This window comes from Chiloscyllium punctatum, chromosome 14 (assembly GCF_047496795.1).
Source record: "Chiloscyllium punctatum isolate Juve2018m chromosome 14, sChiPun1.3, whole genome shotgun sequence".
Lineage (NCBI taxonomy): Eukaryota > Metazoa > Chordata > Chondrichthyes > Orectolobiformes > Hemiscylliidae > Chiloscyllium > Chiloscyllium punctatum.
Genome location: NC_092752.1, coordinates 5068825 through 5094678, shown reverse-complemented (window position 1 = coordinate 5094678; position 25854 = coordinate 5068825). Strand labels below are relative to the sequence as shown.

General features: G+C 43.3%; 1 protein-coding gene across 1 annotated transcript in view; it reads left to right on the top strand.

Moving 5' to 3' along the window:
* Window positions 1–4146: 4146 nt before the first annotated feature.
* The window catches only part of LOC140485453 (probable E3 ubiquitin-protein ligase HERC4), a 103020-nt gene continuing 81312 nt past the window's right edge, over window positions 4147–25854 (top strand). The window contains exon 1 of the mRNA XM_072583656.1: window positions 4147–4252. Within this exon, the coding sequence (XP_072439757.1) occupies window positions 4249–4252 (4 nt within the window). The 5' untranslated portion in view covers window positions 4147–4248. The remainder of the gene's footprint in view (window positions 4253–25854) is intronic.

Below are 25854 nucleotides of genomic sequence, written 5' to 3'. Positions count from 1 at the left end.
TTAAGCGACTGCTGGACATACACATGGAGAGCAGTGAGTTGAGGGATGTGTAGGTTAAATTACTATATTTGACATTTGGATTAATCTCGGCACAACATCGTGGGCCAAAGGGCCTGTTCTGTGCTGTACTTTTCTAGGTTCTATGTTCTATGTTCAGTTTGCTGACTTCTATTCCTTCATTGAAGATAGCTTCTCTTCTGAACACAACTTTCTAAGACCCTTGGATCACCTACTTTTATTCTGTAAAGCTTCACTCTATAAATATGCAGCAATTAACTCTCTCCATGTAAATGATCAAAGTGACATTCTGACCTTCACTGAAAAAAAGTTACCTTCACAGATCTGAAAATTAAAATATATTTTCACTCCACCTTTGAGTCCAAATACCCAAATAATAACAGAATGTGACACACCTACGTGACAACCTCACAGAGGTTTATAAAATCATGACGTCCATGAATAGGGTGAACAGCCAAGGTTTCTTTCCCCAAGTCGGGGAGTCCAGAACTAAAGGGCATAGGTTTAAGGTGAGAAGGGAAAGATTTAAAAGGGACCTAAGGGGCAACTTCTTCACACAGAGGGTGATACGTGTATGGAATGAGCTGCCAGAGGAAGTGGTGGAGGCTGGTACAATTACAACATTTAAGAGGCATTTGGATGGGTATATGAATAGGAAGGGTTTAGAGGGATGTGGGTCAAGTGCTGGCAGGTGGGACTAGATTAATTTGGGATATCTGGTTAGCATGGACGAGTTGGACCAAAGGGTCTGTTTCCACCTCTAAGACTCTCTGTGGCTCCAAGTGCATAAAGACTGGAGTCCAGTTCTTGCCTACACCACATGGTAACTGGAATATAACAGATGTGGTCTCAGTTTAAGACCTTATTCTATAGGTGGTGTTTCTGACAGTGCAGCATTCCTCAGCGTTGCACTGGGAGTGTCAACACCCTTGATTTTTTGCTTGACTCCCTAGAATGGGAATTGAGTCTGCAAACCCAGAGGCAATGGGACTGCCCACTGAGCCACGGCTGTTACATGAAGCAGTGTGAATTAACAACTGTTCTGTTGCTAATTTAGTTCCTTCAGCCTGGCAACTACATTTCATTGCTACTGATAGATTGCCCCCTGAGTATTACTCGACCATAAGGACATACAGCTCCTGAGTAACAATTCACTAATGAGAAGACACTTAACTATATTGTGGCAGTGTGCTGTGAACATATATGGCAGTGAAAGTTTCAGGACGGTTTTGGTTTTATCAGGCAGCCCTTGAATATCAAAAGCAAACCTTTATTTGTGTCTGTCAGTGTGTAATGTGATCTGCTGGGAGCCCCTTGCCTCAGTATGACAGCAACCAGATATGCCCCTCACACTTACATCTCCTACCTAATCTGTTCAGGTGCACTTTTAATCCCTAACAGGATACTGCTGCTTGTCATTGAGATATCTGCCCAGATTCAGTCACATTCCTGGCTGTATGAATGGGCCAAGTTGTACAAATTACACCAATCCCTGCCCATATACAGCCTCTATTTAACTGCATTTCTACCCAGCAAGAAATAAACATGACACCAAGATAACCCGCATTTTGTCCAACGGTTCAGGCTAAAGGTTTTGAATCTCTTGCAAACAGGTTAAATTTAGTTGCCTTTTTATGATGGCTGGCCTGACAGTGCAGGAGGAGGGCTGGAGAGATCAGTTTACCTTTGGTTAAACTGTAAGGCAGCAGATGTTAAATCATGGTCTTCTCCATTAATCAAAAGTAGCTCAGAATATCCCACATACAACAGCTTCTGACCTTTTGGGGTTTGGTTACTTGGTACGTTCATATTTATGTCTGATATGGCTGCACAATATTGAAACATAAACTAAACTGTTGTGGGGGCAAGTCATTTCTTAGGAACCTGGCTGTCATATACCTCCAGTAACTGAGAAGAGGGGAGTCCTCTTTCTTAACTATTCACCTGGTTCACCAAACCTAAATGACACTAATCTCCTGCCTTTCCCCCATATCCCTACATACCATTTCGATCCAATGCCTCTCTTCAATAGTACCTCTCCTTCACCACATTTCCAGGCAGTACATTCCTCACCACTCACTATGTGGACAGTTTTTTTTCTCTCTCACGCCACCCTTACTTCATTTGCACATCCCTTTAAATCTTTTCTCGATTTTATTTATTAACCCTGATGAAACTCTCCAATTGCCACGGTGATGACTTAAACTGATGCCCCCAGAACACTGGTCCAACACTGAACTTCTTCAGTTCTGAAAAAGACTCAGCTCGGACTCAAAACATTAACTGCATTTCTCTCTTCACAGATGCTGCCAGACCTGCTGAGTTTCTCCAGCACTTCCTGTGTTTGTTTCCTTGTGTTTCCGTGCTATAAAGTTACCATAGTCCCAAAGGTTGCTCTCTCTTTACAGTGAAACAATCTGTGGTGGATCTAATATCAGGGTGAGCACACCTCAAATGAGGGGAAAGTTGAGAAAGCTGGGACCTTCCTTAACCAACACGGGAAATTAAACAATACTATTGGATCACTTTGGATGCTATCCAGCTGACTGAGCTAACGGATCCCTGAACCCCCAATTCTGCCTGCACAGCTTGCTGGACTACATCTGTTGAAGTGATCCTGGCATCAGACATCAGGTCTGAATGGTAAAGGGGGCGAGGGCACACATTTTGCCTGATCAGAGTTGGAGATAAGAATTCTGACCCAAATCAAAAGATTCAGGCCATTCAGTTCTACTGCATCAAAGACAGAGAATGCTAGAGAAGCTCAGCAGGTCTGACAGCACCTGTTGAGAGAGAAACAGAGTTAATATTAACATCTGAACTGAAGAAGAATCACACCATACTCGAAAAATTAACTCCATTTCTCTCTTCACAGATGTGGTTGGACTGGGGTGGACAATGTTAAAAATCACACAACACCAGGCTATAGTCCAACAGGTTTATTTGGAAGCACTAGCTTTCGGAGCGCTGCTCCTTCGTCAGGTTGCTGTGGAGCAGGATCATAAGACAGAATTTACAGTAAAAGATCTCAGTGCCATGCAACTGAAATGATATATTGAACAAACCTAATTTGCTGTTAAGTCTAGGCAATCGAGATTTGTTCAATATATGGTTTTTGTTTCATAACACTGAGATATTTTGATTTAAATTCTGTGTCTTATGATCCTGCTCCACCTGAGGAAGGAGCAGTGCTCTGAAAACTAGTGTTTCCAAATAAACCTGTTGGACTATGGTGGTAAAAACAATGACTGCAGATGCTAGAAACCAGTTTCTGGATTAGTGGTGCTGGAAGAGCACAGCAGTTCAGGCAGCATCCAAGTAGCTTCGAAATCGACGTTTCAGGCAAAAGCCCTTCATCAGGAATCCTATAACCTGGTGTTGTGTGAGTTTTAACTTTCTTCACAGAGTCTACTATGTTTCTCCAGTTATTTGTGTTTATATTTAAGATTTCCAGCACCCACAATATTTTGCTTTTATTTCACTGTTTTGCGGGGTGTCTGAATCACTCAGGTCTCTACATCTGTTATCAGTTTACACTTCCCAGAAAATCCAATGGTCAAAAAATATTCTGACTTCCAAAGGAAAGTTTGACACTCTGGTACAGTAAAACCTGACATGCACATGTTAACCATGTGAATACTGCACATGCACGCAGTATTGTCTTTGTATCGATGGGATGTAAAAGTTGAACAACCAAGAGGAATGTGTAAATTCACCCATGTCAAATTCTAAAGCATGGATTTAATACTGTTTCCCTGACTGTCATTCAAAGCAACTCTAATTTGGAATATAGCTTGTCACATTATAATAAAATGATTATTTTATTAGATTTATTAAATACACCATTGGTAATAATTAAGTGCACAATTTCATGGAGAAACGCTGTCCCATTTTTGAGTTAAAAATATTTTCAATTTTAAAACTCTGTAAGTGTTTGTCAGGACAAAGAGACTTTTTGAATAACAGACATCGTTGAGCTGTGCTGTGTTTCTAAAAAAGTATTAAGAGCCAAATGGATCTGTCAACAATAACTCAGAAATGTGCCAGGCATTTGTGTATCCTCTGTGTTCCTGGGTTTCTTTCTAACAGATGACACAGAATCATTAACCCTCCGTGTGAGTGACTTTGCCAAGTGAAGGAAACACCACAACCTCTGATAACTCAGCTCCATGTGAGGAGGAATGACCCATTGACTTAGATATTCAGTTGTACCTGAGCCTGACCTCGGTGATGGGTAAGTTTTGGAGGGAATCCTGAGGGACAGGATGTACATGTATTTGGAAAGGCAAGGACTGATTCGGGATAGTCAACATGGCTTTGTGCGGGGGAAGTCATGTCTCACAAACTTGATTGAGTTTTTTGAGGAAGTAACAAAGAAGATTGATGAGGGCAGAGCACTAGATGTGATCTATATGGACTTCAGTAAGGCATTCAACAAGGTTCCCCATGGGAGACTGATTAGCAAGGTTGGATCTCATGGAATACAGGGAGAACTTAGCCATTTGGATACAGAACTGGCTCAAAGGTAGAAGGGTGGTGGTGGAGGGTTGTTTTTCAGACTGGAGGCCTGTGACCAGTGGAGTGTCACAAGGATCGGTGCTGGGTCCTCTACTTTTTGTCATTTACATAAATGATTTAGATGCGAGCATAAGAGGTACAGTTAGTAAGTTTGCAGATGACACCAAAATTGGAGGTGTAGTGGACATCGAAGAGGGTTACCTCAGATTACAACAGGATATTGATCAGATGGGTCAATGGGCTGAGAAGTGGCAGATGGAGTTTAATTCAGATAAATGCGAGGTGCTGCATTTTGCGAAAGCAAATCTTAGCAGGACTTGTACACTTAATGGTAAGGTCTTAGGGAGGTTTGCTGAACAAAGAGACCTTGGAGTGCAGGTTCACAACTCCTTGAAAGTAGAGTCGCAGGTAGATAGGATAGTGAAGAAGGCTTTTGGTATGCTTTCCTTTATTGGTCAGAGTATTGAGTAGAGGAGTTGGGAGGTCATGTTGCGGCTGTACAGGGCATTGGTTAGGCCACTGTTGGAATATTGTGTGCAATTCTGGTCTCCTTTCTATCAGAAAGATGTTGTGAAACTTGAAAGTGTTCAGAAAAGATTTACAAGGATGTTGCCAGGGTTGGAGGATCTGAGCTACAGGGAGAGGCTGAACAGGCTGGGGCTGTTTATCCTGGAGCGTCATAGGCTGAGAGGTGACCTTATAGAGGTTTACAAAATTGTGAGGTGCATGGATAGGATTAATAGGCAAAGTATTTTCCCTGGGTTCGGGGAGTCCAGAACTAGAGGGGCATAGGTATAGGGTGAGAGGGGAAAGATATAAAAGAGACCTAAGGGACAACTTTTTCACGCAAAGGGTGGTACGTGTATGGAATGAGCTGCCAGAGGGATGTGATGGAGGCTGGTACAATTGCAACATTTAAAAGGCATTTGGATGGATATATGAATAGGAAGGGTTTGGAGGGATGTGGGCCGGGTGTTGGCAGGTGGGACTAGATTGGGTTGGGATATCTGGTCAGCATGGACGTGATGGACCAGATATCCCAATGCTGTACATGCTGTACATCTCTATGACTCTATGACTCTACCAGGTGCCCAGGGATCACACCATAAGCTCAATGTCCCTGCTTGTTTATGACAAGTGACAAGATAAAACAACATGCATTTATATCGCGTCTTTGTGATAGTCCAAAGGCGCATCACAGGAACATTGTCAGAGGGAAGGTAACACCGAGTCACATGAGGAGGGATTGGGACAGCTTGACCAAAGGGTTTAGCCCAACAAGGCCACACCGGCCCTCTGAAGAGCATAGACCCATTCCCCTACATTTACCTCTGACTAATGCACCTAACACTACAAGCAATTTAGCATGGCCAATTCACCTGACCTGCACATCTTTGGACTGTGGGAGGAAACCGGAGCACCCGGAGGAAACCCACGCAGACACAGGGAGAATGTGCAAACTCCACACAGACAGTTGCCCGAGACAGGAATTGAACCTGGGTCCCTGGCGCTGTGAGGCAGCAGTGCTAACCACTGAGCCACCGTGGGTTCAAGGGGCATTTTACAGGAGAAGGAGTTAGCTAGGCAGAAAGAGTTAGACAGAGTCTTAACAGCTGAAGGCACAGTCACCAATAGTGAAGCGATAGGAATCAGAAATGCACAATGTATTGCTAGTTGGGTGTGTTTCAGAAGCAGTCATATGCTTGAGAGCACCTAGAGAAACTAAGAGTCTATATTGTTGGCAAAATTATCTTTTTATGTAGCGCTTTTTTAGCTACTTACACAAATATTACACTTAACGTAAGGCTCTCCACAGAATCATCTGTCTCCAGACCTGCTGCCATGTGTTCTCTTACACCCACTGCTGATGTTGGCTGACTGTTTACATATCTGAGATACAGAAGTTGAAAAGGAGGGCAGAGTTGGAGAAGGATTGATTTCTCTGAGGGTTGTAAGAATGGGGATGGTGGAGGCTGGTGATTCAGTCACAGAGAAAGAGCAAGAGAGACACTCTGGAGGGATTTCAACAGAAGGATGAGAATTTTGAAATTAAGGTACTCCCATCTGATGATGTAGGGGGTCAAGCAAATGACTGATGGTGAATGATACTGGTGCAGCCTGGGATCTGAGCAGTAACAGAGATTTGTGATTGTAGAAATCACTGTAAGGAGTGTAGGAAGAAGGGGCTGAGGTGGGCAGTAACTTCTGAAGCAGAAGATAGTGGGTCCATATACTATTCTGGAGACTTAGATTCATAGATTTATACAGCACAGAAACAGACCTTTCAGACCAACTCGTTCATGTCAACCAGGTAAACTAAACTGATCCAGTCCCATTTGCCAGCATTTGGCCATACCCCTTTATTCATTTACCCATTCAGATGCCTTTTAAATGTTGTAATGGTACTAAGCACAACATCAAGGCTGGCACCTATGCACCGTACTGAGGGAGTGCTGCACTGTCGAAGCTGTTGTCTTGCTTATAAGATGTTACACTGAGAAATGGGACTGGATTCTACTTCCCCCACCAGTCAGGGTTCTGATAGGAGGACACCATCTCTGAGGTCCCCCTCACAACGCTGTAAGAGGGCAGCTGCTGAAATCATATTCAACTAACTAAATAAAGGTCATTTAGGCATGTTAGCAAAACCATTGAGCCGAACACACTTGGTATGGGCTGGTAGGCGAGTGGGCAGATTGTATGTGAGATGAACCAGGGTGGGGTAGCAGGAGGGAGGTACATCAATCTGAGTAGGTGCCCTGTATAACACCCCCATCCCCCCACCTCTTCACTCCACAATGTATTTCTTTCTGCCGTGATGTGGGCATAGTGAAGTTTGTGTTCTTGGATCCAAGTAAAAATCTGGTGGTGTCATTTTGATTAAGAATAGCAAAGTTCTTCCTCATTTTCTGGTTTATATTTATTTCCCAATCATCACAAATAAAAATCCAATATTGGCTATTAATTCATTGTTATTTGTGGAATTTGCTCTGAGCACTTTCTTCATTAGTTCATGGAACATGGGTGTCACTGGCTGAGCCCAGTATAGTTGCTCCTTGAGAAGGCGGGGGTGAGCTGCCTTCTTGAATCACTGTAGTCCATGTGTTGTGGGTAGACCCACAATGCCCTGAGGGAGGGAATTCCAGGATTGTGACCCAGAGACAGTGAAGGAATGGTGACGTATTCCGAGGTCAGCAAGGTGAGTGGCTTGGAGGGGAACTTGCAGGGGGTGGTGTTCCCATGTATCTACTGCTCTTGTCCTTCTAGATGGCAGGGTTTAGAAAGTGCTGCCAGAGGAGGATTGGTGAGTGAATTTTGTCAATGGTACACAATGATGTCAAGGGCTGTCAGCCTCACCTTACCTCTCACCCTAGCTCTTTGTCCATCCTGGTGGAAACCAAACTGGGCATTTCTGGTGTTGCTTCATAGCACTGTTGACGACCCCTTCCATTACTTCACTGATGATCGAGAGTAGACTAATGGGCAGTAATTTACCAGGTTGGATTCGTCCTGTTTTTTGTGTACAGGACATACCTGGGCAATTTTCCATATTGTCTGGTCGATGCCAGTGTTGTAACTGTACAGGAACAGTTTGGCTAGGAGTGTGGTAAGGTCTGGAGCATGTTTTCTGTACTATTGTTGGAGTGTTGTCAGGTCATGGTGCAGGGCCCAGTCCCTCCAACTGTTTCCTGATGTCATGTGCAGTGAACTGGCTGAAGACTGGCATCTGTGATGCATGTGGACCCTGGAGGAAGTCAAAATGGGTCATCCACTTGACACTTCTGGCTGAAGCAGCCACTGTGCTTCCAACATTTCATCAATGTCTTCTCTTTCAAAGTAATTCTGTGGTTGTAAAATCCTTTGAACCATACTAAGATTGTGAGGGTCATTTGGGAAATGCACTTTCTTTATTTTCAGGCTCACAGGACAAGGCTAGAGTTCTGGCAAGGAAGGACGCTTGCCTTATTATTCCCTCATTTTCCCCTCAGTCCTGTACACCGTCCGTCCAGTCACAGCCATCACTCTATTCACCAACTTAGAGACACTGCTCTCAGATTCGAGATTTTATTAGTAATTATCCCAAAAAGCATTGCAACTTATCCAAAGCCCTCACCTGGGAGATATTTTTAACTAAATGCCCTGAATTAGTCACATCTACCCATCTTTCACTTGTTTAAGTCTCTATCTGTCTGCCTGTCTGTCCATCTGTCTGTCTGTCTTATCCTTGGCAGGAAGCAGGAAACCTCACAACCTTTAAAAAGAACTCGGATGAGCATTTGAAATGTCATAATATTCACACCTATGGCCGACTGCAGGAAAGTTGGAGTGGTGGAGCTGGTCGTGTATTTTTGGTGGTACAGACTTATTGTGCTGTATGATTCTCTGATTCTGTTTTTCTATGTCTGTCTGTCTATCTATCTATTGGGTGGCATGTTGGCTCAGTGGTTAGCACTGTGGCCTCACAGTGCTAGGGACCCAAGTTCGATCTCAGTCTTGGGAGACTGTCTGTGTGGAGTTTGCACATTGTCCCCATGTCTGCGTGGATTTCCTCCTGCAGTCCAAAGATGTGTAGATTGGCCATGGTAAATTGCCCGTGATATCCATAAGTATGTTGGTTAGGTGGATTACCAATAGGAAATGCAGGGTTATAGGGTAGGATGTGTGGATGGGTAGGATGCTTTTCAGAGGGTCAGTGTGGACTCAATGGGCTGAATGGCTTGTTTCCACACTGTAGGGATTCTATGATTAAATTATCTACATAACTAATTGTCTGTTCTTCCGTTTTTGTTCATCCATCTTTGTACTTATATTAAACACTTTCTTAACTGAACAAAGCTTCCAACATGTGCTTACTACTGTCACTAAGAACCCTTTAAAGAACCTCTTACAGTACATCTCAAGTTCTCTCTGTCCTAGAGGCAAACCTTAAAATTAAACTGTGACAAATATAACTTGCATATATAATCTAAAAAAGTGATTTAACAGGAGTAACTAGGAGAATGTTGTGAGCAGGAATCCAATCCTAATGCTCCAATGACCTGTCTAAACCACTTGAGAATTCCCCTCAGGGAATGATGATGCCACTCGAATCCCTTTGACTGAATTGCTGCCTTATGATTTCATCGCCTTCTGTTATTCTATGTTTACTAAATTTAAACAAGCTCGGTTTAAATTCTTTCATACATTAATCACTCTCTACAATCAGCTGAAATGATCTACATGTATGTCAGAACAGATTCATGTATCATCCCATTTGGAAACTCATAAGGTTTGCTCATCTCAATCAGCAGACACTTTTCAGTGTTTTACAAGACTCATAAAATATATGACAAAGTCTCTCCTGTACTTCATCTCTTTGATATTTTAAAGATATCTCCTGTTAGGCTTTTTCTTTTCATTCACTCATGGGGTATGACTATTGCACTTATTGCCTCGTCCCTAGTTGCCCCTTGAGAAGGTGGGGGTGAGCTGCCTTCTTGAACCGCTGCAGTCCATGTGCTATAGATAGACCCACAATGCCCTTAGGGAGGGGATTCTAGGATTTTGACCCAGTGATCCTGAAGGAATGGTTATATATTTCCAAATCAGGATGGCGAGTGGCTCAGAAGAGAACCTCCAGGGGGTAGTCTTCCCATCTGTCTGCTGCTTTTGTCCTCTAGCTAGAAGTGGTCACGGGTTCAAAACATGCTGTCTAAGGATCTTTGGTGAATTTCTACTGCACATCTTGTATATAATACACATTTTTGAGAAGATTTGTAGCTCAGTTTGAGGTTCTGGATGTAATTTTGCTCACTGAGCTAGAAGATTTGTTTTCAGACATTTCGTCACCAGACTAGGTAACATCATCAGTGAGCCCCCGGTGAAGCGCTGGTGTTATGTCCCGCTTTCTATTTATATTTTTAGGTTTCCTTGGGCTGGTGATGTCATTTCCTTTGTTGGAGGCATAATTTCCTGTGGTGATGATGTCATTTCCTTTTCTTTTTCTCAGAGGGTGGTAGATGGTGTCCAAATGATGTCTTTGTTGATAGAGTTCCAGTTGGAATGCCATGCTTCTAGGAATTCTCATGTGTGTCTCTGTTTGGCTTGTTCTAGGATGGATGTGTCGCCCCAGTCAAAGTGGTGTCCTTCATCATCTGTATGTAAGGATACTAGTGAGGGTGGGTCATGTCTTTTTGTGGCAAATTGATGTTCATGTATTCTGGTGGCTAGTTTTCTGCCTGTTTGCCCAATGTAGTGTTTGTTACAGTTTTTGCAAGGTATTTTGTAAATTTTATTTCTTGCCTGTATAGGGTCTTTTAAGTAGCTGCTATTTTAGTGTGTTGGTGGGTTTGTGGGCTACCATGATACCAAGGGGTCTGAGTAGTCTGGCAGTCGTTTCCGAGATGTCTTTGATGTAGGGGAGAGTGGCTAGGGATTCTGAATGTGTTTTGTCTGCTTGTTTGGGTTTGTTGCTGAGAAACATGATCAATGCCAGGCAACAGAGCGTCACCTGCGAACAGCTGTACTTCCTAAGGGAACGGGTACTACTGAAATGTCTTAGATACAAACCTCCCCTTAACATCCCACTAGCCAAAAGAATAGCACAGTAAAACGGCTGCAGAATGCTTAGAGAAATAATTAACAATGTCCACAACAGATTCAGTAAATACAACCAGGAAATTTTGCTCCTAAAAACTTTACTCACTAACACATTAGAGCATGAACGGACAGCCACAATACAATGAGTCATTGACATTAGACAGTGACAAACTCAGTTACAACTTCTGGGATGCAGACAAGAAAGATTTCTTCGGAGCATTAGAAACAACATTGAAAGACAACGAGCTCACAGAGGAAACCCAGCAAACCATCAGACGCACAGTCACACCAACATTAAGCAGGAAAAAGGTAGGAAACACACTCAACACACAAGAAAGGAAAGCACTAGAAGGACTCAAAAAAGATAAAAATATTGTTATCCTGCCTGCAGACAAAGGACGCTTGACATTCATTTTAAACCGAATAGAATATGTTGAGAAAGCGAGCACACTGCTTGCAGATATCGACACTTACCAACAGGTGACATTACACCCAACCCTATAACTAGAGAACTGAATTATTATTGAATTTCTACTTATTGAAAAAATTCAGAAATCTGAGAATTAAATAAGACAGACTTCTGCTCGTTGGATGCTGCCTGAACTGCTGTGCTCTTCCAGCACCACTAATCCAGTATTTGCTTTCCAGCATCTGCAGTTATTGTTTTTACCTCCTTCCAAAAGTGAAACCAGACAGATCCAACACACCACACCTCCACGGATTACCCAATATTAACAAACCAGGTGCCCCCCTCAGACCCATAGTCTCACTACCTGGAACACATGGTGGCTCAGTGGTTAGCACTGCTGCCTCATAGCAGCAGGGTCCCAGGTTCGATTACAGCCTTTGGCGACTGTCTGTGTGGAGTTTGCACATCCTCCCCGTTCTGCATGGGTTTTCTCCGGGTGCTCTGGTTTCTTCCCAAAGATGTGCAGGTTAGGGTGAATTGGCCATGGTAAATTGCCTATAGTGTTAGGTGCATTACAGAGGGAAGTGGGTCTGAGTGGGTTATTCTCCGGAGGGTCGGTGTGGACTGGTTGGGCCAAAGGGCCTGTTTCCACACTGTAGGGAATCTGATAAAAATAACCAATGTACTGATTACCCAAGGAGCTACACCAAAGACTAAGACAGTTAGTAGAAGACTCATGCCACTCCATTCAATCCACCCAAGAATTCCTGGATGCCAAGATAGAAGAGGATGAAATAATGGTCTCCTTTAACATAACAACCCTGTTCACATCCAACAACATCACCCTGGCCAAGGAAACACTGACTACACTATTAGAAGAACCAAAGACATATACACCAAACACTGCTAAGTTCATCAGTAAGGACAATATCATCAAGCTGTACCACCCAATTCACCTTGAACAACAAAACCTACAAACAAACTAGAGGCAGTAATGCAAAGACTCGAACAAACAGCTCTGCCAACCATCAAACCCAAACTTTAGGTCCGCTACGTGGATGACACCTTTGTCATCACTAAACAAAACAAATTAGAGGAAACCTTCAAGCCCATAAATAATACCCTTACTGGCATAAAATTCACTAAAGAGGAGGAAAACAACAACAAACAGCCATTCCTAGATGTCACCGTAGAGCGAACAGCCAATGGGGAGCTTCAAACCAGTGTCTACAGGAAAATAACACACATGGACTAAATACTGAACGACAGAAGCAATCATCCCAACACCCACAAACGACGCTGTATTAGAACATTATTTCAATGAGCCACTACACACTGCAGCACAGAGGAACTATGAAGAGCAGAAGAAAATCACATATATAGTGTATTCAAAAAGAACAGGTACCCCATACACACAATCGAGAGAGTGGTGCTGGAAAAGCACAGCAGGTCAGACAGCATCCGAGGAGCAGGAAAATCGATGTTTTGGGCATAAGCCCATCATCAGAAAAGTGATGATCAGTATCTGCAGTCCTCACTCTTTACCCAATGGACACTGATTTCTCAGCAACCAACCCAAACAAGCTGACAAAACACGTCCAGAAACCCGAGCCACTCTCCCCTACATCAAAGACATCTCTGAAATGACTGCCAGACTACTCTGACCTCTTGGCATCATGGTAGCCCACAAACCCACCAACACACTAAAACAGCAGCTAATGAACATGAAAGACCCTATGCAGACAATGAGCAAAACTAATGTCATTTACAAAATACCTTTAACAAACACTACATTGGACAAACAGGCAGAAAACTAGCCACCAGGTTACATGAACATCAACTAGCCACAAAAAGAAATGACCCTCTTTCACTAGTATCCTTACATACAGATGTGGAAGGACACCACTTTGACTGGGACAACATATCCATCCTAGGATAAGTCAAACAGAGACACGCACGAGAATTCCTAGAAGGATGGCATTCCAACCGGAACTCTATCAACAAGAACATTGACTTGGACCCCATTTACCACCCTCTGAGAAAAAGAACCGGAAATGACATCACCACCACAGGAACCGATGCCACCAACACAGGACGTGACATCACCAACCCAAGGAAACCTAAACACATAAATAGAAAGCCGGACATTACACCAGCGCTTCACCGGAGGCTCACTGATGATGTTACCTAGTATGGTGACGAAATGTCTGAAAACAAATTTTCCAGCTCAGCGAGCAAACTTACATCCATAATACACACTGCCAGTACTGAGCGCCAGTGGTTGAGGGAGTGGACGTTGTGGATATGGTGCCAAACAAATGGGTTGCTTTGTCCTGGATGGTGTCAAGCTTCTTGAATGTTGTTTTCTCTGGACCCATCCAAGCAAGTGGAGAGTATTTCATCACATTCCTGACTTGACCATTGTTAATGATTGACACGTCTGGGGAGTCAGGAAGTGAGTTACTCGCTCCAGTATTATTAGCATCTGACCTGCTTTTGTAGCCTTTTTTGTATCCTGCTGTGTTTGTGTGGTGACTTCAGTTGGTCACCACTGCGCACCACATCTGCTGGGTCTGTCCTGCTGACAAGACAGGACACATGCAGTGCTGGTGATGATGGTGTCCAGGACACAGTCTGTAAGGCTATAATTCCATGAGGATGACTATGTCAGGCTGTTACTTGACTAGTCTATGAGACAGCCCTTCCAATTTTGGCACTGGCCCCTAGATATTAGTTAGGATGACTTTGTAGGGTCACCAGGGCTGTTTCTGCAGTTTTCTTTTCTGTTGCATAGGTCGATGCCAGGTGACCCATCTGGTTTCATTTCTTTTTTGAGACTTCATAGTGATTGATACAACTGAGTGACTTGCGAGGGTCATTTCATAGGGCAGTTAAGAGTCAACCACATTGCTGTGGGTCTGGAGTCACTTGTAGGCCAGACCAGGCAAGAATGGCAGATTTCCTTCCCTAAAGGACATTAGGATGTAGAATTATACAGATTATAGAGAATTTACAGTGCAGGGAAAAGTCATTTGGCGTAACTGTTCCATGTTGGTCTTTTTCTTCCATAGCCTTTAGGAAGATCCTTTGCCCATTGGGGACACCTCCCTTCAAAGTAGTACCCTCCCTTCCTTCTAAACCCTTCCTCTACAAAGCACACATACCCTCCCCATCCCCTCACATTCCCTCCCACCCCCAAACTGGACGAGCCTGAGGCTGGGTTCCCTCAGACCTCTGTGTGGGCCTGGCTGCAGTCCCAGCAACACTGACTATTCAGCTCATGACTGGCCTACTAGCCAATCAGGTCGACTGGCAGGTCCTGAGGACAAAGCTTCCTCCCTAGTGAGGGGTGGAGGTCTTGCATTTAGGAAACTTAGAGACCAGGCTTCCATTGCACAAGATGGCTTCCAGCTGATCTTCCTTGTGAGAGGGAGAAGCTGTCCAACCTCCCCGCGACATAGTTTTAAGTCCTGTTCCTTTCTCACAGACTTGTGGAGTTCCTCCTGCACTCTCTGTTGCTATGTCGCTAAATATGGTTCAGTTAGCTTTCATTAAAACACGATTTGAATACATTGAGTGAAGAATTTACAGAAAGACAAATGAATATGTCTGAAGCCCGATTTCCCCCTTTCTCTGATATATTTAAAACCTGCTCAACATAGTGTGTGTGTGTGTGTGTGTTGGGGGGGGGGAGGCAGGTGTGTAGATGGGTGTATGTGTATATATGTACATGTCTGTGAGTGTGTGAGTGTGTGTAACCCCATGTAATGATTAAAGCCAGGCTAACCATTGTTGCTGGCAACAGTTCGGATCACAGAGCTAAATTTACTCTCACTGACAAGACTGACTTGACACTGTCCACACTACAGATGAGTGAGAACAAGCAGTTAGTATATCATTACACAAACTCAATGTTACTTATATTTGAAGCAATGAGTTGTCAGCAATTCATTGTAAGAGCATTATTATGATTTTATCAGTGACTAATCGTATAGGGTCAAAAGTCACACAATACCTGATGAAGGAGCAGTGCTCTGAAAGCGTGTGATTTTAAATAAACCTATTGGACTATAACCTGGTGTTGTGTGACTTCTGACTTTATCCTAACTGTGCAGCAGCTGAGCAGGGTTACCACAAACTGAATTTGACACGCGATTTGTGACCCCTGACTTGGCTGATTCACCTTGAAGCCACCAGTCTTGAGTTGAGGCCTCCTGCTATTCTGTTGTAGAAGGAAGTCCCACCTCTGGGATTGTGGTGGGCAGCAGGTACAGGGTTGATTGCCAATCAAATGGCTGGAGTCTTTGGTCCCAACAATGTCTCTGAGATTTGTTGGACGGTATAAGGGGAGACTGGGGGAGAGCTGGATGACAAACACCAGCTTGCCCCTTGCCATGGGTAAAATCCCAGCGCTGGTCGTGAGTGGCCATTGATTGTCCATATAAGGGCTTCAACTAGTGCCCAGGCTGGTGAGCAGGAACTTCCCCTTGCTGCTGGCAAAGCTGATGTGATGTCAAGGATGTAGGGCACTGTGAACTCTGCCAAAAGCCTGGTGCCCAACGTTATGGCCCTGTGCTGGCCACATGCCAACTCCTCCTGGGGCGCCCATGACATTTTGCCCAATGCTGTGTAAAAATAAGCAATTGCCTCTGGAGATATACAAAACAACATTAAGCCCTTCAGGTCTTTCTGGTTAGATTGGGACTGATTTAACTGCTGCTACACCACTCCCCACCCCCCACCCCCACCACCCCCAACACACACACATACACACACCCCCAGTTCTGCCATCCTCAATTCCAAAAACAAACTCGTCAATTTCAGATTCCTAAATTTTTCATTCAACCTCTCGCCTCAGTGCTTTTTTGGGGGAGAAAGTTTTGTATTTCTACTTCCCTTTGTGTTTCCTGGCATCAATCTTGAATGACCTGGCTCAAATGTTAAAGTTTTGCCTTCCTTGTTCTCACTACCTCACTGCAGCAAATAATTTTTCTTTATCTCCCCTGTTTACTGCACTTTTATGATGGGGAGGTTCCAGTGTTGACTTGAAGTGGACCAAGTCAGAAATCACACAACACCAGGTTATAATCCAACAGGTTCATTTAAAATCACAAGTTTTCGGAGCGCTGCTCATTTATTACCTTAATTGTAAAAAGAGTTCTTCTGTGGAGAAGGAGCATTTGGTACTCACTAAGTCTTTAGAGTGAGGTGGGCACATCTACCATGTCTGTCCTGCCTTTGGGTGTTGCCACCACTGAATCCCCAACTGTCAACATTCTGAAGGTTACCATTGACCAGAAACTCAACTGGACTCACCACATAAACACAGAGCTTACAAGAGCAGATCTGAGGCTCAGAATACTACCACAAGTAACCTACCTCCTGACTCCCTAGAGTCTGTCTACCATCTGAAATGAAAACAGAAACTTATGGAGAAACTCAGCAGGTCTGGCAGCATCTGTGGGAAGAAAGCAGAGTTAACGTTTCGAGTCTTGTAACTCTCCATCAGAACTCTTCAGACTGTCTCTGATGAGTTTCACCAGCAATTTCTGTTTATTTTTCAGATCTCCAGCATCTATAGTTCTCTGTCAGTAGTGTGATGGAATACTCCCCACTTGCCTGGATGGGTGCAGCTACAACATCACTCAAGAAGCTTGACACCATCCAGGACAAAGCAACCCACTTGATTGACATCATTCCCATAAACATGCAATCCTTCGACCAGTGATGCTCAGTAACTATAGTGCGTACTATCTACAAGATGCACGCAGTTCACCAAAGATCCCTAGACAACCCTTTCCAAACACGTGACCTCGTCCATCTAGAAGGATGGGGCGGCAGATATATGGAAACACTATAGCCTGCAAAATCTCCTGCAAGTCACTCATCCTGATTTGGAAATATATCGCTGTTCCTTCAGAGTCACTGGGTCAGAATCCTGGAATTCCCGCCCTAACGGCATTGTGGGTCATCCTACAGCACATGGACCGTAGCGGGTCAAGAAAGCAGCTCACCCCCATCTTCTCAAAGGCACTTTGGCTAGGCAATGAATGCTGGCCCAGCCAGTGATGCCTATGTCACATGAGTAAAAAAGAGGCACCAGGTTCTTCACTTGAGATAGCTACATTCTCCAGGCTGACATTTCCTGTAAATTCCAGAGAAAGTGCTGCATTGTCAGATGTTCTGTTCACGGATAGCATGTTAGCCTTGATTCAGTTGGTGGCAGTCTTAATTCTGAGCTGCAAAATTCCAGACACAAGATTCCCCTCCAGGACATCAGCTCAGACTGATACCGCATACAGTTCTGAGGGAGTGCTGCACTGCTGTGCCTTCATGCTTATGAGATGTTATTGGTGAAATCCTGCATGTGTGAGTGCAAATGAAGGGTGGGCGGGAGAAAGCAGGAAATTATAGACCAGTTAGTCTGACCTCAGTGGTGGGAAAGATGCTGGAGTCTATTATAAAGGATGAAATTACGGCACATCTGGATAATAGTAACAGGATAGGACAGAGTCAGCATGGATTTATGAAGGGGAAATCATGCTTGACTAATCTTCTTGAATTTTTTGAGGATGTAACTTGGAAGATGGACGAGGGAGATCCAGTGGATGTAGTGTACCTGGACTTTCAGAAAGCTTTTGATAAAGTCCCACACAAGAGGTTAGTGAGTAAAATTAGGGCGCACGGTATTGGGGGCAAAGTACTAGATTGGATAGAGAATTGGTTGGCTAGTAGGAAACAAAGGGTAGTGATTAACGGCTCCATTTCGGAATGGCAGGCAGTGACCAGTGGGGTACCACAGGGATCCGTGCTGGGACCGCAGCTTTTTACAATATATGTAAATGATATAGAAGATGGTATCAGCAATAACATTAGCAAATTTGCTGATGATACAAAGCTGGGTGGTAGGGTGAAATGTGATGAGGATGTTAGGAGATTACAGGGTGACCTGGACAAGTTAGGTGAGTGGGCAGATGCATGGCAGATGCAGTTTAATGTGGATAAATGTCTGGTTATCCACTTTGGTGGCAAGAACAGGAAGGCAGATTACTACCTCAATGGTATCAAATTAGGTAAAGGGGCAGTACAGAGAGATCTGGGTGTTCTTGTCCACCAGTCAATGAAGGCAAGCATGCAGGTACAGCAGGTCGTGAAGAAGGCTAATAGCATGCTGGCCTTCATAACAAGAGGAATTGAGTATAGAAACAAAGAGGTACTTCTGCAGCTGTACAGGGCCCTGGTGAGACCACACCTGGAGTACTGTGTACTGTCTGGTCTCCAAATTTGAGGAAAGACATTCTGGCTATTGAGGGAGTGCAGCGTAGGTTCACGTGGTCAATTCCTGGAATGGCAGGATTGCCTTACACAGAAAGACTGAAGCGACTGGGCTTGTATACCCTTGAGTTTAGAAGACTGAGAGGGGATCTGATTGAAACGTATAGGATTATGAAAGGATTGGACACTCTGGCAGGAGGAAACATATTTCCGCTGATGGGGGAGTGCCGAACCAGAGGACACAACTTAAAAATACGGGGTAGACCATTTAGGACAGAGATGAGGAGAAACTACTTCACCCAGAGAATGGTGGCTGTGTGGAATGCTCTGCCCCAGAGGGCAGTGGAGGCCCAGTCTCTGGATTCATTTAAGAAAGAATTGGATAGAGCTCTTAAAGATAGTGGAGTCAAGGGTTATGGAGATAAGGCTGGAACAGGATACTGATTGGGAATGATCAGCCATGATCATATTGAATGGCGGTGCAGGCTCGAAGGGCTGAATGGCCTACTCCTGCATCTATTGTCTATTGTCTATTGTCTATTGTCTATTATCCCCGGCATTAGTTCCAAGAGGAAACATGGAGTTCCTCAATTCTTATCCTCAATCAATGTCAGAAAATATGGATCTCCTGTCATCATCACACTTCACATCATGGGAGCTTGCTGTGTGTAAATTGACTTTTGAGTTTCCTACATTAAACAAGCACTTGGACACGCTTGACGATCATAAAAAACACTGCACACATGCAGGCTAACCTTAATGCTAACCCTAATCCTAATCCTAACCTTAACCCAACTTTAATCCTAACCCTAATCCTAACACTAACTCTAACCCTCACCCTAACACTAACACTAACCATAATCCTAACACTAACCCTAACCCTAACACTAACAATAATACTAACCCTAACCCTGACCCTGACCCTGACTCTAACCCTAACCCTGTTTATTTCATGGTTCTTTGAGGGACTTGCTGTGAGTAAGCAAGTTGTTGTTTCTCAGACATTGCATCTGTCTACTTGTTATCCATTCCTCTGAGCATTGTCAAGAGTTGTTTGTCAGTTCATGCATCCAAATTATATAATTTTTATTTGATTGCTGTATTCAGCAAGACACTGGATCTCAGCCAAGTTAAATACTTTGTTTAGCAGGAAATGAAACTGCAAACTCCCAGCCCTGCACTCAAAGCAGAGATGCAACTCTGTGGGGGCAAGCATGTTACGCTGGGAGCAGTCACAGAACAGGCAAGTGAGGCCAGAGACCCACATGGATGGGGTATTGTCACAAGCAACCCCTTTGAATGAAATCTTCAAGGATGAGCAGATTGTGGAGATCAGCTGCAGAACTCGATTCACTGTCTATTTATTGAAGGATGGCAGAGTTTACATTTTGTTTCATGACCAGAAGCAGAGAGTACAGCCAGGTAAGTGAGAAAATAGCTAGAGATTAATGCTTTTATTGACCTATGCACACCTGAGGAATCTTGTGGAAAGTGTTCTATGAAACTCTTTTATCAATTCAAACAGAATTCACAAAATCAGAAAATTAAATATATTTGGTTTCTATCAGATTACTTTGCCCAGTTATGCATCTGAAATCTATAAAATGAATTAAGATACCAGAAAATTATGGGGATTAATCTCATTAATGGATTACTGTATGCATTGAAAATGCGGACACAATAATTTTCCTAATTCCTTGTGAATCCCATCACAGGGAATTAGGAAAATTAACTTGTGGGCACGGAGATTGATAAAGTTCATAACACCAAAGAGGGTCATTCAGTCATCATTCATATGCTAGCCCTCTTTCTAGTGAAATTAACTAATTTAAATTGTCTGTTCTCTCTCAATGCCTCTATAAGCAGCTTGTAAAATAGTTCAATCTTTATCAGAATTGCAAAGCACAGTCTGTCATTAATAATACCGGTAATGACAGTAAATGTCCAACTGGGTTTACACGGTTTGGGATTAATTTAAATAAGAAATTGTGCTAATAATCTTCCCATATTCCCCGATCGTCAAAGTGAAAAGTCTTTTGTTATATTTAAAATTGAGAAACTGATCTGTTTAATAAATTTCCAGCAATTTCGGTTTTTGTTTCAGATTTCCAGTATCTGCAGTTCTTTCTGTTTTTTGGCAAATAAATGAGTAATATTCAAAATAAGAGTACAAGTTTGGGTTACTGGTCGTTTGCTTCAGGCTTGGGGATTAGTGGGAGCAGACCAATGCAAATTGCTTTGAAATAAATGCTTGAACTGTCTTAAAATGAGATTAATACACGTTTCCACACTTGACCACATTCAAACAATCAAACATTTAAAAGGAGACTCACTCATTAATTACTAAAACCTGCTAGGAGGGTGCCTCATGTGTCTGTGCAGAACCAGCATGGTGTTTTTTTCAGATATAGTTATTTGCAGTGAGTTTCGATTTTGAGCTTTGAGCTTTGATTTCCTCCCTGCCTTTAGGTTCACTTTCAGTTTCAATTCTGTGAAGGGAACTGTGCTGCTAAGTGGAAACTTCTCTGCTTGAGAAAGACAGCAGATTATGTCAACCTGAGTAAGACAGTGATGAAACTTTTCAAGATGTGCAGATAATTTTATTTCTAGATTTATCATTTGCGCAAAATCTGTGCAGTCAGACCAAAATATTAATTTTTGTGTTTCAAATTAGGGGAGGTGTAGTGCTAGAGTCATCGGACTAGGAGTCCAGAACCCTAGGTTAATGGTTGGTGATAGGAGAGCAAGCTGGGGGTTCAACCACACCTCCAGAGTAGATGGTAAAATTTGAATTCCATAAAAATCTGGAACTAAACCTCACTTAATGGTGACCAGGGGTCCTGGACTTACACATTTTTAAAAATTCATTCTCAGGATGAGGGTGTTACTGGCTGGGCCAGCATTTATTGTCTATCTCCCTAATTGCCCAGAGGGCAGTTAAGAGTCAACCACATTGCTGTAGGTCTGGAGTCACATGTAGGCCAGACTGGGTGAGGATGGCAGTTTCCTTCTCTGAAGCGCATTAGTGAACCAGATGGGTTTTTCCTGACACTCAATAATGATTTTGTGCTCATCATTAGACTCTTGTTCCCCAACCTTATGTTATATTGAATTCAATTTCTACCATCTGCCATGGGAGGATTCAAACCCAGGTGTCCAGAACATTCCCCGAGTCTGGATTAAGAGTCCAGCAATCCATGAGGCTATCACCCACTCAGAGGTATATTAATATTAATTTTAAAAATCTGATATGCAAATGTTTCCTCATACTTACAAACAGCTATTTTATATTGTCCAGCACTATGTTCCACCTTGCAAACAAATTGACTTAAGAATGCACTCAAAAATGGATCCCATTCATATCCCGGGGGACAGCTCTGACCACTGTCAATTGTCATTAAAAAAAGGCCATTTGGTTCAAAAATGTCCTTCAGGGAAGGAAATCCGCTGTCCTTACCCGGTCTGGCCCACATGTGACTCGAGACCCACAGCAATGTGATTGATTCTCAACTGCCCTCTTGGCCATTACGGATGGGCAAATAATTGTTGGCCTAGCCAGGGACACCCATATCTTATTAATAAATGGAACTTTAAAAATACATTTTTATATTCACGTATTAAATGATTTTCTTTGAATTTACCTGTCACTGTTTCATTATTTTAATTTGGACTCCCAAAGTTGGATTGTAAAATTGATCAACATTGTTAAGAAGGCAGACAGGATCCTTGCATCTTTAAATAGAGACATAGAGTATAAAAGCAAGAAATTACTGCTACATCTCTACAAATTATTAGTCAAACCACATTTGGAGTATTGTGTTCAGCTCTGGGCACCATATTTACAGAAGGATATTAAAGCCCTGAAGGATGCAACTGAATTACTATAATTATCCCAGGAATGAAGGATTCTAGATACAAGGAAAGATTAGAGGTATTGGGCTTGTTGTCCTTGGAACAGAGTAGATCAACAGGTGACCTTATTGAGGTTTACAAAGTTATGAACAATTTTGACAGGGTAAAGAGGGATAGTCTGTTTCCACTAGTTAGTATGTCAATAACTAGAGGTCAAGGTTGTCAGCAAGAGAGCTAGTGGTTAAATGAGAAGAAGATTTTCTATTCAGAGAGTTGTTAGGATTTGGAATGCACTGCCTGGGAGAGTGAGGGAAGCAGATTCTAGAAAAGGTTTCAAAAGAGAGCTGGATATATATTTGAAATGATGGATTTAGAGAGCTATGGAGATAGCGCTAGAGAATGGGACTAGCCGGGTAGTTCTTTGGAAGCTTGTACGGACATGATGGTCTCCTTCAGTACTGTAAAATTTTATTATTCTATAAAGTAAGTGCCATACAGAATGGTACCAGGGAGAGGGGTATGGAGACTGGAGAAACTGGGATTGTTCCCTTTGGAGCAGAGAAGGTTAACAAACAGTTCCAAAATCAGGAAGAGCTTCAATAGAGTGAATGAGGAGAAACTGTTCCCACCAACAGGACAGTGGGTAACCAAATGAGATGGATTAATGGTGAAAGACCAGGAGAGAGAGATGAGGAAATCTTTGTTATGCAATGATTCTGAAAAGGTAGTGGACATATATTTAACAGAAAGGGAATTAGATAGATTCTTGGAAATAAAATCATAAATGGGAATGGGACCTTGATCCCTAACATGGGATGGGAGTGTGGGAGCAGCTGCACATCACAAGCTCAAAGCTGACCTTTCGGACGTTTCAATTCCCCCTCCCACTCTGCCGAAGACATGCAGGCCCTGGGCCTTCTCCATCACCATACCCTAACCACCCGACGCCTAGAGGAAGAACACCTCATCTTCTGCCTTAGGATCCTCCGACCGCACAGGATCAATGTGGATTTCACCAGTTTCCTCATATCCCCTCCCCCAAGCTTCTTAGCTTCAGTTTCCATTCACCTTTCCATACCCATAACTGAAGGCAACCTTTTCACACAGAAGGTGGTTAGTATGTGGAATGAGCTGCCAAAGGAAATACTAGATGCAGGTACCATATTTCTCAGACATTTGGTCAGGTACATGAAAAGGAAGGGTTTAGAGGGATATAGAGTTGAGAGTGTGTTGCTGGAAAGGCACAGCAGGTCAAGCAGCATCCGAGGAGCAGGAGAATCAACATTTTGGGCAAAAGCCTTTCATCAGGAATGAAGTTGTGAGCCAAGGGGGCTGAGAGATAAATGGGAGGGGGGTGGGGCTAGGGTGAAGGTAGCTGGGAGTGCTCTAGGTAGATTGAGGTGGGGGTAAAGGTGATAGGTCAGAGACGAGGGTAGAGCGGATAGGTGGGAAGGAAGATGGACAGGTAGGACAGGTCATGAGGGCGGTGCCGAGTTGGAAGGTTGGGACTGGGATAAGGTTGGGGAAGGGGATATGAGGAAGAACAGACAAGGAGAGGTTACTGAACAGGGCGGGATACAGATCATCTGGTTATGGCCTCAACTTTTGTGTTGAACTCCCTCACCCTGCCCTTCGACTCCCTTTTAGCACCCAGTCTTTAAAATATTTGACGATTTGTTGTGGCATAGGCAGGGAGAGCTGTGGGACAATTGACGTGGGCTGATGCATCTGGTCTGATTTATTGCATCATGTATATTCCAAGGCAATTGGCTGCATTTTAACATCACAGAATAATAAAATATAGAGTAGACCATCGAGCCCACCTTCTACTGACTCTGCCTCTTTGAAATATTTATCCAATTAGACCCACTCTACTGTTCTACAAATGTTTCCTTTTCCAGGTCTTTGAGAACACAATATAAACCCTTTAATCCACTTTCAAAAATATTTTTCTTTATTTATCCATGGCCATGTTGGAGTGGATGGTGGTTGTGAGAATTAGGTATAAATGAAAGGAACTTACTGACTAACAGCATTTACTTGCATTTACATAGCACCTTTAATAGCATAATATTACCAGATGCTTCACAGGAGCATTTACCAAAGGAAGTGTTGATACTAAAGGAGATATTAGGCCAGATGAGCAAAATTTGATTTGAAAGGTTTTAAAGTGTTTTCTTAAAGGCAAGATTTGACCACGTGAAGAGGTTCTGAGAGGGAATTTCAGAGTTTCCAACTTCAGCAGCTAATGCCACAGCCGTCAGTGGTGGAGGGATAAAAATTAAGGATACATAGGAATCCATAAGTGGAGGAGCATCTTCCCGAGTCACTGGGTTGGTGGAGGGTACAGAGAGAGGGAGGGTAAAACTTTGCAGGAATTTGAAAACAAAGATGATGAATTTAGAATCGATGCATTGACCAACTGGGAGCTGCTGTAGATGAGTGAGGGGTGATATATAGAATGTATAGGGGTGATATATAGGGGTGATATATAGCATATATCAGTGATATATAGGTTCACACAGGAGTCAGGAGAGGTGGGCAGCCCAGCGATGAGTTGGCTCAACCAGAGACCAACCAGACTGAGTGGATCAGTGAAATTAAAGTGAGGGGGGGAAGGTTTAAAAGGGACCTAAGGGGCAATTTGTTCACACAGAGGCTGGTATGTGTATGGATTGAGCTGCCAGAGGAAGTGGTGGAGGCTGGTACAATTACAACATTTAAAAGGCAGTTGGGTGGGTATATCAATAGGAAGGGTTTACAGGGATAAGGGCCAAATGCTGGCAAACGTGACTAGATTCATTTAGGATATCTGGTTGGCATGGACGAGTTGAACCAAAGGATCTGTGTCTGTGCTGAACACCTCTATGATTGTTGTGGTTCTGTTCGCCGAGCTGGGAATTTGTGTTGCATGTCAATGTATGGACCAGTGACTCCATGAGGTGGAAGGTTCGATGAACTTGACATTTTCAAGTGCCCAGCTGTGAGGTGATGACACTGCCATATTGCTCTTTTTTCGGGCCATTGATTTCTCAAGGCCTCCTGAACAAGGAGAGTTCAGCCGCGAGTTTGTGACTTTGTACCAACTTCAGTTTGAACGCCTTGCAGTGACCTCTTTCTAAAAAGGATGACGTTTTTCACAGATGTGCTCTCTGGTTGACCCTGATGCAAACTAATTACTGAAATGTCTTTTTATTGGGTTC